This window comes from Ambystoma mexicanum, chromosome 8 (assembly GCF_040938575.1).
Source record: "Ambystoma mexicanum isolate Mex_15411 chromosome 8, UKY_AmexF1_1, whole genome shotgun sequence".
Classification (NCBI taxonomy): Eukaryota; Metazoa; Chordata; class Amphibia; order Caudata; family Ambystomatidae; genus Ambystoma; species Ambystoma mexicanum.
In genome coordinates, this window is record NC_090929.1 from 425,759,043 (window position 1) to 425,773,441 (window position 14,399).

At 44.1% G+C, this 14,399-nt stretch overlaps 1 protein-coding gene across 2 annotated transcripts in view; it reads left to right on the forward strand.

Annotated features, from left to right (window-relative positions):
• Positions 1-14,399, forward strand: part of MASP2 (MBL associated serine protease 2) — a 345,387-nt gene that overhangs the window by 48,065 nt on the left and 282,923 nt on the right. Inside the window, exon 5 of one of the 2 annotated variants that reach the window (XM_069609942.1) lies at positions 12,823-13,026. The exons of the other annotated variant lie outside the window; for it this stretch is intronic. Coding sequence (XP_069466043.1) covers positions 12,823-12,827 — 5 coding nt within the window. The 3' untranslated portion in view covers positions 12,828-13,026. Of the gene's footprint in view, positions 1-12,822; positions 13,027-14,399 lie in introns of those variants that run through there. 2 annotated transcript variants of the gene reach the window in all.

Sequence of the window (14,399 nt, forward strand, 5' to 3'; positions counted from 1 at the left end):
GTCTGCAGAGCTGTGCCATCAGAGTGCTCTCTAGCTTCCTATTTAACCTTTGTTTGCAGGCTTCAATGTGTCAGCTTCTTCTCAGGAATTCCTCCCGACATGTATTCGAGAGACTGGTGCAATGCCTACTATATTGTTGAAGAATTGATGTCCTCAGGTACAAATCAATTGGGTGCATTCTTATTAAATACAGAGGATTCTGGCCAACCATGGCAAAGAATCATCGATTGAACTTGGAGGGCTATTTCCAAGCCCTGTTTTGAAAAGGAAGGCAAGCTCCATGACTATATACATGGCAACACCTGTATCTTTGCTAAGTACTAAATAGGAAACAATGCCTCGATGCTGACACAATATAGATTTTAAAAGGTGACCGATAGGCATCATCATCAGAAATCTAATAATACTGCAGCAAACCAGGTAAAGTTCTGAATTCCAGCAACCGAGGCAAGGTTTACTCACCTGGACAAGATGTTTTCAATGGTGTATCTTGCAGGACTGTAAGGCCACTGGAGCGCCCATCCAAATGTGCCTCACTGTGGGCCTCCGAGGGACCAGATACCGAGGGGAATAGTATCAAGAAAAGAGGGTTCCAACAGGGATAAACGGTCAAAAATGACAACAATGCTGCAAGCTACATTGCAGCTCAGGACTTCCTCTCTCGTAGGGGATTTAAATGCTTTTTGTTGCATTCCAAATGAATTCTAGCTATGTTTGCCTGCCAAGTTTATCCTTTCTGTGTCATTCTGGGTGTTCTGGGAATGGCCTACTTTTCATAGAAATGTTTACATCAGGGTACCCCTCATAGTAACACCGTACAAGAACCAAGGAGGAACACTTTTTGAAGAGTACTCTTTGAGTCCTCGCCATTAAGATGCTATCATCCACGTTAGTTAGAACAGGTGCCATTCTCTGGTCAGTTCTAAGAGGGTGGATCTAAGCACATCTGCTACTGGGTTGGTGTATAAATTGGAAACCAGTGTGGTCATCACACAACCTTGTGTGACCCCAGTCATGATTAAAATCACATCTGTCAGTCCCTCATGCATGTCCAAGCGTACTCGTGCAGTATTGCCTTAATGGGGCTACCTCATCAAATGGTACAGAACCCCAGACAGACTCCTCTTCTTTAAGCAAATCCAGAGATTGGCCCGATTCATTTGGTCTAGTGCCATGGAGAGATCAATTACCGCAAGGTAAATGGACACCTCCCGGGCGCTTAAGTATTTGGCCCTCAGCAATGACCAGTTCGTTGTCTGCTCCCCTCTCATGTATATAAAGGTATATATATACATTTAACTTTTTTCATGTGAATATTGTCTTCTGAGTAAAACAGTCAGTTGATTGTTGAAAGCTAATTGGATTTGGTGTAAATAGATTGGGTTGGATACATGTTTGTGTACTTGGTGTAAATGGGACCTTTGTCTAACAAACAATGGTGTTGAAATACATATTTATAAGTCCCGGGTTGCTACTACTAAGTAATGTATGGCAGTGAGACAATAATAATTTAATTTAGAAATGATTCCCCATGGAATGCAGTGTGTGTATAACCTTTTTCACAGAACCCGTCCAGTTATCTTTTTACAGTTTCTATATGGCAGCTTAACTGCCAAATGCTTCGGCAAGAGATTTGGGAATTTGAGTCTCCCAGTGGAGGAATCAGACACGGATGCTCCGCGTGTGGTGGCTAAACTTGCTGGATGCAATGTTCAGGTCGGTGGAAAAGGCTTACTCCAGGTATCCCAAGTGACCTCTCGGGGGCTTAGATACAAGTCCGCCTTCAGAGCATCATGCCTTTGCCCTACGTTTGCTAGTGACTTCGCATCACCGCTGCCAGAAAGGGATGGTGAACAATGCACACTTCCAATGTGGTGAGCAGAGGAAAGTGCAACAAAATGTGCACACTCTCGTGAACTCGCTTCACAGAAGGTAGAACGGGTGTTTACCACTGTCGCACTGTGGTTGCAAGTTTAGAAATGTGAGAGTGGTACTCCACCAAGAGCAATTGGTATCCATCCCCACCGTTCACCACTGTGTCCCAAATTAAACCTTAACCCATATCGCATCACCACTTCACAACACTTGCTTTGACTATGGTATACTACACTGACTTCTATTTAAAGTGAGAATTGTGTAGACATGGTGTGAGTGAAGGTTTATATGTAGTAGGAGACTGTGTTTATGTGTGTGAATATTACATTTACATTGAGTATTTATAGAAACCTTAATATTAGTATTCCCAGTGTTTGTAGACTTTACTTTTTACAGGCAGTAACCTTCACTTGTTTCAAACAATGTATTTTCACTGATTTATATTATTTGTTTAGGCTACAGCATACTTGCATGTAAATATATCGCATGGCCGGTTATTTCATGATGTACATAAGTAGATGCAAATATTGGCTATTCCATTGCTTGTTTGATGATATTTCCGTCATATATTTATATATCGTGTTATACTTTACAAAACGAGATACAAAACTACAACCATTTTATGAATAACTGCAAACCTCAAAACCACTGGGTTTGGCAATGCTGGTTATTTCATAGATTTTTACAGCGTGATCTCTCATAATAATTGACACTAATAACCTTTGTCAATGAATAACTAGAAATACCAAAAGTATTAGCTTTGACAATGCTTGTTATTTCATACGTGTTTACACAAGTGATTGGTCAAAGTAATTGAAGCTATCTATGACCATTTGCTTGTCAATGAACATCCGCACACGCCAAAAATATTGGCTTTGCCAGTGCTTGTTATTTCATGCATTTGTACGTATGTTATTCGTCATAGTAATTGAAAGTACAACAATTTGATCTAAATGAACAATACCACCTCCAAAACTATTGGCTTTCCCGAGGCACATTATTATTTTGTAATTTTTTACTCAGTGATTGGTTGTAGTAATTAAAGCTATAACCATTTGTTTGTCAATGAACAATTGAAGCCAGCAATAGGTTTTGCCAATAATAGTTATTTTGTACATAATGACATGAGTAATTGGTCATATTAATTGAATCTACGACCATTTGTTTGGCCAATGAACAAGTGCAAATACCAATAGTAATGGCTTTTTGAACGCTTGTTATTTCATAAATAGTTACCTGAGTGAGTCCATGTTCTAATTGTATTTGGAATGATACTTTATAGTAAAGGGTACATGGGGTGAATATGGGTATGTTTTATATTTCAAGGTGTCTTATACATGTCTCATACATTTCTACGAGGGATTCCTCACTGTAATTTTATTTGAAATTGTACTTCATAGTAAAGGGTGAATTGAAGGTGTGTTTCATATTTATCTGAAGGTGTCCCATATTTTTCGTTGATTTTTACACTGCTCAAGTAAAATACACTTGTGGTTATTCTGAGGTTCATATCTCCTTTGTGGCTTGTGCCTTTTTCAAATTCAACATTATCAACTGGAAGGTAAACTTTACATTGTAGCAAAATGAGACAGACAATTTTCAGAATTTGCATTCTGAAAATCAATTTTCCCTTTGGAAATCTCCATTTAAATAAAGTGAAAACGATTTTTTTTCAACTACTTATAACTTGTGATCCCATGCATTGATTACACTTAATATGGCATGCTTCATCGTATTGGCCAGGAGCAGTTGCTTGCCAAATTTGGTGAAGAACTATACACAGGCTCAAATGTTCTAGGGAAATTGTTTCCCTTGGATACAGCGTGAGAGAGAAAGAGACACATTGCGCCTCATTACGGGCTCAGCTGTAACCCTGCCGGTGCTATCAGTGCTGGTGCTTCCGTGACCGGTCTGCCTACCTTGGCCGCTGTGCCCGGCAGGGTCAGACCTGTCAGGCACAGCGGCTACTGTAGGCAGACATGTAATATGCTGGTCCTGAAACAATGGTGCCGCTGAGTTTACCAGCACCCTTGTTTCCGGACCGGCAGGGTCCTAATGAGGCCCACTGAGTATCCAAGAGAGAGTCAGAGACAACGCGCGAGAGAGACTAAGACTGAGAGTGACTAAGAAAGACTAAAACAGAGGGAGAGAGAGTGAGAGACTGAGAGAGGAAGATAGGGACAGACATACTGAGAAAGAGGGACTGATAAATGGAGAGAGATGGAGAGAGAAACAGAGAGAGAGAGAGAGAGAGAGAGAGAGAGAGACTGATATAGGGAGACTGGGAGAGAGAGAAAGAGAGACAGCAGGACACTGAGTCTAAGAGAGGTAGAAAGCAACTGTGAGAGAGAGAGAGACTGTGAGAGAGACTGAGAGAGATAAATAGAGAGACTGTGAGAGACAGAGAGAGAGAGAGACAGAGAGAGAGAGGCTGAGGGAAAGAGGCTGATACTTAGAGAGACAGGGGGCCTCATTACGAGGTGGGTGGCAAGGGATTACCGGCACCGGTAAGGGCACCGGTGCCGGTAATCCCTTACCGCCCTACTACGAGGTCCCTTAGCGGGTCCCTTCCTTAACGCCTGGTTTTACCAGGCGTTATGGAATGGACCCGTTAAGGGACTTCAGAGCTAATAACGGTACCGCAATTTGCAGTACCGTTATTAGCACCTTCCCCCTTCCCATTGAGCCCTATGGGGGCTGAAATGGGGATGGGGAATGGCTTTTTCATTGGGGACTTACTGGTCCCGCAAAGGTCGGAATAGACCGGTAAGTCCCCATTGAACGGGACCGGACATGGTACCGGTATTGGAGGTAGTCATGGCGCTAACAGCGCCATGACTACCTCCAACCTCGTAATGAGGCCCAGAGAATAAGGGAGACTGAGAGAGATGGGAGACTGAGAGAGAGATTGAGAAGGACAGAGCGAGAAAGAGAGGGGGGAGACTGAGACAAAGAGACTGATAGAGAGAGCAAGACTGCGAGAGAGACAGAGACTCAGAGTGAGAGACTGAGAGGGAGAGGCAGAGAGAGCAAGACAGAGTTTAAGAGAGAGACAGCGAGAAACACAGAGAGAGACTGAGGGAGATACTGAGTGATGGAGATTGCGTGAAAAAAACGAATAGAGGGAGAGACAGAGCGATGAAAGAGCAGCAGAGAGAGTAAATGAGAGTGGAACAGAGAGAGAGAGACTGAGAAAGCAAGACAAAGATAGAGAGAGACTGAGGTGGAGCGAGATGGAGAGACTTCGAGAAAGAAAGTGAAAGAATAAGAGAGAGAAACAGAGAGAAAGAGAGCGAGAGACAGAGAGCAAGCGACTGTGTGCGAGAGGGAGTCAGACAGAGAGAGAGTCTGAGAGACAGAGAGAGATCACAGGGTGGGATATATATCAATTTGGTAGGATGGGGCTCATTAAACATTAGTATCATCAGTATCATTAGTATCATCAGTTGGGAGTTGTCATTTTATCATTTGGGGATAGTGGGATATTATCAGCTAGCAAGGATGTGATATATTCAGTTAGGGAGCAAAGGATATGATACGTTGGGAGAATGGGTATTATAAGTTGGGGATGTTGAGGAATGATCAGTTCAGATTTATACGATTTTGCATTCTGTTATGGGATTGGTCAATATTTGCTTGCTTGTGGCTTTCCCGCAACACAGAAGACCCTGTTCCACCTTATGTGAAACCCTGAAATAAGACTTTATAGGAACTGTCTTAAATCTGGAAATCTCACACTGTACTTGCACGGGAAAGGCTGCCTTAGTGGATTATGTTGAGGACCACCCTCACTTATTGTGCCCCCCCCTTAATTATCTATAGCCTTGGCATTGATTCCAGGGAGGGAGCAAACTTGGTATATATATATATATATATATATATATATATATATATATATATATATATATATATATATATATATAAAAAACAGAACATTTGTTTGATTGTGTTTTTATATGTTCCTCATACAATTGCACACTGTTCCATCAATCTGCACCAAAATGTGCATAATGACCTGTTAGGACCTTCCGGAAATTACTGGCTTCATGACAATTGGATACCATACCCCTTTCCCCCGGATTTAAGCCCCTTCACACATGAGACTGTTGCCTGAAATCGGCAAAACATCAATGTGGTCGTAGAAGAACTGGTCTTGACACGAGAAACAAAACTTGAGGGAAAACAAAGTTTCAAGCCCTAGGATGCAGTGTTTCCGAGCTATTTGCACTGCAACACACTGCCGAGCTATTTACACCGCAACACACTGCACCGCTCCAGGGTGAGGCGACAGGTGGGGAGAGCGCACAGAAGATCCCAGTATGTTGCAGCACCCAACTCCTGTCTCCCCTCCACTTCTGCCAACCACAAGCACCCATTCTCAGTGCAGTTTACTTCAGAGTGCAAAGCACATCAAGCAATAAGCAACTCGGAACAGCGACCTAGAGGGTCATTGATTTTCAACAATTGATGAGTGTTATAATGTCTGTCTACAGAACCTGTGCAGAGTGCGGGCACTTTTTGCTAGTACTTAATAAAAATGCTTTTTCCAGCAACTGACAAGCTCATGTGCTAGGCCCTCCTGTCAAGCCCTTCCACCTCTCTCATCCTTTCCATTCTAACACAGCAACTATAAGAGAAGATGTGCAATTTGGAACCAGGGGTGCTGGTTTCCAATCTCGTCTCTTCCATACATCCTCCAAACGGGGTGATCCTGGGCAAATCCCCCCCTGTCTCTGTGCTTCCATCCACTTCTGAGGCACATCTGTTTTTCATAGAATTGTTTATCTGTGATTCAGCTTGCAGTGTTGAGCTGTGCAAGAAGATTGTGAGCCTATGAAGAGTAGATTGATTGTCAGGTTTGGTGAGACTCACCCTCAATACACTGAGAAATGTAAGAGCCACAAAAAGAAAGATACTGTAACCTGATCCACTTGGGTGACTTCTTCCTTAAAGAACATGGAAGGATGAGTGAGTGAGTCAGCAAGATACTGCTGTAACTCTGGGTAACAAGCATTCAGAATGTGCATATACCCAATTACATTTTTCAGTCCTTCAAAGGAGTCCACCTTGTAACCTAACAAACTTGACCTCAGAGCTCACATTAATTTCCCTGGGTGCCTGCAAAAACCTTAACTGTCACACAAGTTAGTCAGAAGGTCCCTATCAATGTCCAGGAGACTACTAGCCTTGCAGACTCTGGCCACACAGTAGTGGAAAAAGACTCTGATCCAGTAGTAGACAAGTCTCTGATCTATCCTGGGGGCTATCTACTCAAACACCCCAACTCACCAGACTTGCTGGTGCGCCACCCAAAAATATCCCGTAGCCCAAGTCATGGTAGAGGTGGGTGGATTATCTGCCTCTTCTTCAGTAAGTGTCCAGAAACATTTACCTGAAAATGTACTGTTGGGGTATGACCTAGAAACACCTGGTATGGTGGAAGTAGTTCCCATCCTCACTGCTGCTGTCAGAAGCAAAGCAAGGACAAGCTGACAAATTGCACAAACCACAAAGAAGCATCTGTCCTTTAAGGTGTCTAGCAAGGCTGAGAGGAGACCTAAAACCACCGGCAGTTAGAAGGGAACTTTATCTCCTGTAGCTGAGCTTGTGCCTGAACAGCATTTACAGCATACCTTAGACATTATCCTGATCTACAGAATATTTTAGCAGAAGCAGGTCACTGCAGGCAAGAAATCTACCAGGAACAGCAAGAGTGGCCTACCTTAGAATACCTCAGAAAACAGTCTATTCCCCAGTCTCAATGGTTAGGCTCTGTGGAGCACAACATCTTTTGTGAATATAGGCTGCTTTTTACTGAGCCTGATGCCCACAAAAGGTTGGTGCTACCCAAGGTCTTAAAGGCCCTTTCTTCAGTTAGTCCAGGAGGTATCACTGGCTGGGTACTTTGGACTGAGGAAGACAAAGGAAAGGCTAACTCTTCAGTTCTACTGGTCCAAGTTGGAGGTCGAGACTGCAAATCTTGTCAAACCTGTCATACGTCATGCAAGGTGGGTGGCACGTGCAAAAGGCCCCTATACCCACATCAGTGGTTGGGTTATCATTTGAGAGGGTGGGAATTGCCATAGCTCATCCCATAGACCCTACTAGCTCCTCAGGTAGCGGAATGATTCTGGTAGTGGTTGACCATGCCACAAGGATTCCTGAGGTGGGACCTATGAGAATTGTCACTGCCTGAGGAGTGGTCAGGGCTCTCCTGGGTATTTTACCCTGGTATGATTCCCCAAAGAGGTTGTCTCTGACAGATGACACTACATCATGTAACATTACATGCAAGCTATGTGTCTGGAATATGGGGTGGCCTACACATGTTCCACCATGTACCATCTTCAGACCAATGGTTTAGTTGAAAGGCTTAACGAAACCTTAAAGAGCATGTTGGGTGCTCTGGTGCTACAATAAAGAGGAAGTGGGATCTCCTTCTCTTTGCCTACAGAAAAGTACCTCAAGAGGGATTTGGATTCAGTCCTCTTTGCCATGAAATTCATCATACCCTGCATGTCAGAGGCTGACCACCACCACAAAGGTGATCTAAATAACTACCTGGGGCTGTGACAGGTTTTGCAGCAGAAAATAGTGCTGTACCCGATGCAGAGCTCTGGAGAGAGTTGGAGCTCTGTGCTTAGTGCAAGAGATACCAATACCCCTGAGCGCCAGACAGGCATTCTATTGGACAGTAATATTGTTGTGGGTCTAACTCTACAGAAGAACATAACAAATTCCCATTACCTTTATGTGTATGATAAACATTACATATTATCAATATCTTCCCTACCCAGTTTTTATAACTAAACCAACAAGTATTCACACTTGCAATACAGTGTATTTTCTACTCATAAGCAGAAACAAATGAATTAGGCTCTCACTTTCTTGTTTAGTATTTATGTATACTAGTGCTCTTTTAGAGATAATATATAAGCATTGAAAATAGCGTAGTAAAAAATATACACTTCCCAAAATTGGCAATAAATTAGTTGAGTAGATACCTGGCATCTTCCTCTTCTTCTCTTCACTTCCAAAAATTCTACAGTTACCTCCAAATAATTAGCAATGTGTATGTACCCATTGTTGTATAGTAAAACGTAGAAACATACCCAAAATCATGGTGCTTTCAGGATTGATGAGCTAGGGGACTGCTTTCTGGACACAGGGCATTGCTCTCCCATCTCTCCGTCGCTGCTGGTGAGTCCTTTCCGATTTCAGTCCTTTCATTAGCTGTTTCTACATTTGCGAATCCCCTCTTCCACGTCTCTTTCTTCTGTGGCCAGGACTCCACCACAGCACCAGAAACCACTTTTGTGTACACATTTTGCAAAAGCCTGCCCAAAACTGCACAAACTTGCTGCTCTTGGCTTCTTTACTACCTTAAGTAGGAAAGGCATTTTGCTTGACTGTAACTATATTTTCTCCTCTAGGAAAGATTATTTACTGAACTTTTGAGAACTCTTAGAAACCTGATACTTACCTGTTACAGTGTTGCACATTTTGTTTTGGCTCACATGACAGAATTTTCTGTCAATCTTGGATGTCTTTGATAGCAGATCTTCTAACACATACCACAGTCTGACAGTAGTGCAGAGGTATTCAAACTGTGGGGCGCCCTACCCAGATTTTCTTTTTTTAGGGGGAAAGACTTCAGGGCTTGGGGTAGCCTTGGGCAAGTGTGGCTCATCCATAATGGGCGAGGGGGCATCGACCCAATGGCCCCCTGACCCATTATGGAGGAGCAGAGTAGCCAGCCCAGTGAACCACTGAGTGCTCCTCAGCTGCTTTTTCGAGCTGAAGGAGTGCTCCTGGGCTGACTGAACTGATAAAGGGAACCACTGTTTCTCTTTGACAGTTCAGTTCCCCAGCTGCACATGCTCAATGAGCCATGTAAGGCACCGGACACTTTGCTTTTCCAGCCTTGCATAGCTCATTGGAAATGCTGGCTGGGGAACTGCATGTCTGTATGGGTGAGGGGGAGCTCCTGCGTCTCCTCGCAACATACAGACAGGGCAGGCTGGAGCAGGGCATTTCAGCACCCACACTCAGGCCCCTGCATGCATGTGCCGGAACCAGGAAGCTTTTGCTTCCCGATTCCTGTTCATGATGCAGGAGCTGGAGCGCTGGGGAGGAAACTTCAGGACCGGGGCAAAAGTACATTTAAGCTAATTTATTTTTTATTTATTTATGTGTATGGATGCGTGTATGCTCGTGTGAATGATAGAGTGCTTGCTGTGTGAATGATGTGTGTCTATGTGTTTGTGTTGGCCCGTGGAGCTGATTTTGGCAAGTGTGGGGGGAAGGCTGTACAACAAAGGCAGTTTAAAAATGCCTTTGTTGCACAATCCACCTACCCATCAGCCAAAATCAGCTCTCCTTCTGATGTGCTGTGGAGCCCAGGGGACAAGGATGGTCTTTTTTTACTGGACATCTATCATAGATGTCCAATAAAAAATACCATGCTTTCCCGATGGCCCTCCAGCGCCTTGCATGCACACATAATCACTTTGATCATGTGCATGTGTTAGGCGCTGTGAGGCCCAGGGGACAGTGATAATATCTTTTTACTGGACATCTATCACGGATGTCCAGTAAAAAAAAAACATGCTTGCCCCTAGGCCCCCCTTTTTACCCAATATTTTTTGAAAGTATGCTCTAAAATGCAACATTTTAACCCATTATTTAACAATAAATCCCGGGGGACACCCCCCCCCAAACCTCCCTTGATTGGCTCTGGCTCCCTCACTACGCTCGGTTGCTGTGGCATATCTAAGAGAAATAATTCTGCCCCTCCACCTAAAAATTCACCAGCAGCCACTGGGACTGTGCTGGCAGCAGGGTGGGGCGAGCCCATGGATATTGGTGGGAGTAGGGTGGGGTGAGCCCAGGGTCTGTGGTGGGGTGGCAAGAGCCCCAGGTCTGGGTTAGGAGTTGGATGATGGAGCAGAGACTTAGACGGGAGCAGGTGGGGGAGCCCAGGCACTATAATGGGAGTAGGGTGCGGTGATGGCACACAATAGTTCATAGCCATTTGGACTTACTGTTCATTTGCCATTTTTGGGGGGTCCGTCTGCCCACATTTTGCCCAGGGGGCCCAGGCCAAAAACGTTTGAAGACCACTGCAGTAGCGTATATTAGCTGCAGTTTATTGCCCACCATAATACTGTGCCAAATATTGATTTGTTTAGCCAATGATACCTGGAGTAATACTTCATTCGCAGATCAGTAGTCCCTGAACAGTATATCTTTATAAGTTTCAAACTGCCTATGTTGCCTAGTAAACCTAGCCGAAATCGTCTATTAGCAATGGAGGTTTTGTTCCAAGACCCTGTGATATCCTGAGTGGGCATGCATGTTGAATTTAAATCTGATGTACTCCCTCCTTATTCTGTTATTTGGATATATAGAATATATAATCCATAGCATCTCCAAAAGTGTATATAGGTGGGTAATCTGTCCAATAACAAACCTCCAGCAGATTGGGGTGGCATGATTTCAAAATCCCTTCCATGTCCATACTTCCTGTTCAGACCGCAGGAATATTGAATGATTCATAAAAAGCATGCACATAGCATTCACATGATTTTAAAGAACCAATTGCACGAAAATAATGTAATTTGCACTTATAGTTCCCGTGGGGGTGTCTCCTTGCTTTTGTGTGGTTCATCTGTCTTGACTCAATGACAAGCATTCATTTTCCTATAGCTCTAGCAAATCCTTTACAGAGTGGGGTGTCTGCACCACACTTTCAGGGTACATGTCTGCCCCGCAGAACACATGGAGATGCTATAGGACATATAAGACAGTGTGAAGAAGTACAATGAGGGAAATCTGAACTAGGAGGTGATTGGGGATTGGGTAGGCAGGCCAAAGATACTCAGAAGGGCAAATGCTGCAAGTGAATTCTGTTACACCAGGCATGTAGCACCTTGACCACCAGAAAGTCAGGGCTACATCTGCATAGGCAGTGTTTGATTATGCAGATGTTTCAGCCTATGCCTCGCATGATCTCCCACCATTCACTATACTGTCTTGGTTCTCACCATTCACTATGCTGCTGAGGGTGGAAGGGAGGTTTTCAGCGAAAACATGTGTAGAGCCAAAGGTTTCACATACCATGGAACATTTCCAGGAAATAAAATACAAATAATGATTGCCTTATCATGGATCAATCTCCCCATGAGCCTATATTTTACATAGAAGTGCTGCCACAGGTCCTGGGTTGGGCTGAACAGCCCGGGCAGCTGCTCTACCTGGAGACCTAACCCTGGCTGGGTCTCGAGAAGCATTTCTGTAAACCATGTTTTTAGAGGATTCCTTCAGATTGAAATTTAAGGGTGAAATTGAAGGTCCTATGTCCGGTTCATCGTGCCATTCACTCTATGGGCGCTGAGGTTTTGCAGGGGAAGCTATCTCTCTACCAACCTAAGAGATCCCTCAGTTCGGCCAACCAGTTTCTGCTGGCTGTCCCCTGCTTTCAATGCTCTTGTGCAGGAGGCAGATCTTTTTCCATACTGGCCCCGGCTTTGTGGAATGCTCTCCCTTTTCATATTAGGAGCATTCACGTTCTGTCTTTCGTTCTGTCTTTCTTTCGCAAGCAGCTAAAAACCTTTCTGTTTGAATGTGTTTTGCTCTTCTCTCCTCTCTGGTGACTTTTTTCTCCCTAGCGCCTTGATGCCTCCAGGTTTTTGCTGCACTTTATAAATCCTTGTACAATACAAATACAATACAATACAATAAAATGTACTTGCATGAGCAGCACCCAATTGGGAACTGCAATGGCATCTCCGTTAAGGGTCTTTGATTCTGTAACCTCCAGTATGACCGGCTGTGAATCACTTTCTGAACACCGGTCCCAGAGGGCGGAATTAGCCCAAAGTGTGTATCGTGCTAGGGTCTCTCATGCATGCGGATGGGTACTCACGTGTCTTCCTTCTCTTCCAGTGTAAAATCCACTAGCTTGGTTCTGCTGGGAAGAAGAGGAGGCTGTCACAGGGAAGACCTTTCACCTCTGCCCTGCAGACCGGGCTGTACATAAAGGTCTGGTCGAAGGGACTGTGTGAATCACTGAAGGCCTTGGCTTGGTCTGCTGCTACTCTCACGATCCTACAATCATATGTAAACAATAAAGAAGCTTTCATTCCCTCATATTTTTAACTGCTTTTTTAGCTACTAATTGAAACTATAAAGCTTTAAGCTTGATGAAACCTAAAACTTATAGCAACCATAAAATTAAAAAACATTGACAATGGCAAGAGGTTTTGGCCTTTGTTTAAGCATTGTACAGGCATCTGCATGGCAGTCATCATTTACCAATTATACACATCATTGACCTGTATGGCAAAGTGACCGCTTGGTCATCATATCCTAAACCTCGGAATGATATCCCCAGGTCTTTGAATCTAGCAGTTATAAGGAACAAGTTACAAACTATCAAAAATAGTGAAGAAACGTTGAAGAATTAGTTGAGATACTTCTCAAGGACTCCCAACACTTAACATGCTCTAAACAATCTGAATATGGCCACAAGGGGTGGAGCTAAGGGGACCTGTCTGAATGGCTTGGGCAGTATGACCCAAAGTGACTGTAATAGAGCCCAAATGTGACAAGCAATGTAATGGTTTAAAGGTAACCTGCTTTAATGTTACCGAGGATTCCCAGCCTGATGACAGGGAATATTCAAAAGCCTGTGAATCCATGAAAGATCCAATGTTGGGGAATGAAAACTGTATCCCCATGCCACATCACACAGCTCATTTCAGAAAGCCCAACAAACTGAAAAGAGGGGAGATATGTCTGCCACAATCTCTCATTTTTGCAGAGTGCAACCCAAAATGAATTAGGAAATGCAGTTAAAGATTCAGCATCAGGAATATTATGGGGAGGACCTGAGCACCCGGCAAAAGCCCTTTCCATATCCCAGAGAAGACAGTGATTGGGAACTTTTACCCCTTTACCATTTAATACACAATGTGGCAGAAAGAAGTGCAGCTCTCACCAATACAGCCACCGGACACTCCACTTCTTTCACACCCTACAGGCAGCCCCGGGGAGAGGCAAGTTAATGCCTACCACACAGCTGCAAGCATGATGGAGATAGATTCCCCTGCAGCCAATCCCATCGTTAAATTCAATTGGAGGAACACCAATGCCAAACCACATGCAAGAGAAGTGTTCTTTCAGCCTCTCAACACCTTAAAAGGGCTGTGCAGCACGACATACTGACATGCTGGTTACAGAGGAAAGCCAAATCGACCCCTAGAGGGGAGGAGCCTCTACGAACAGGCAGAGACAGAGGGGGAGAGCAGCTGCTGCAGCCCATCCACTATCAAGCAGTTCTAGCTAATGGAGGGCAGAGCAAGGAAACCTTGGTGCAAGATAAAACCTGGAACAGAATGCTGAGACTCCGACCCAGGGCCAAGTCCATCCGAAGTGGCCAAAGCCCTGATCATGAAGAGAGAGAGAAACTGCCCAACAAGAAGGCAAGCAAAGAAAAGGCGAGGTCCTGAACCAGGACTCAA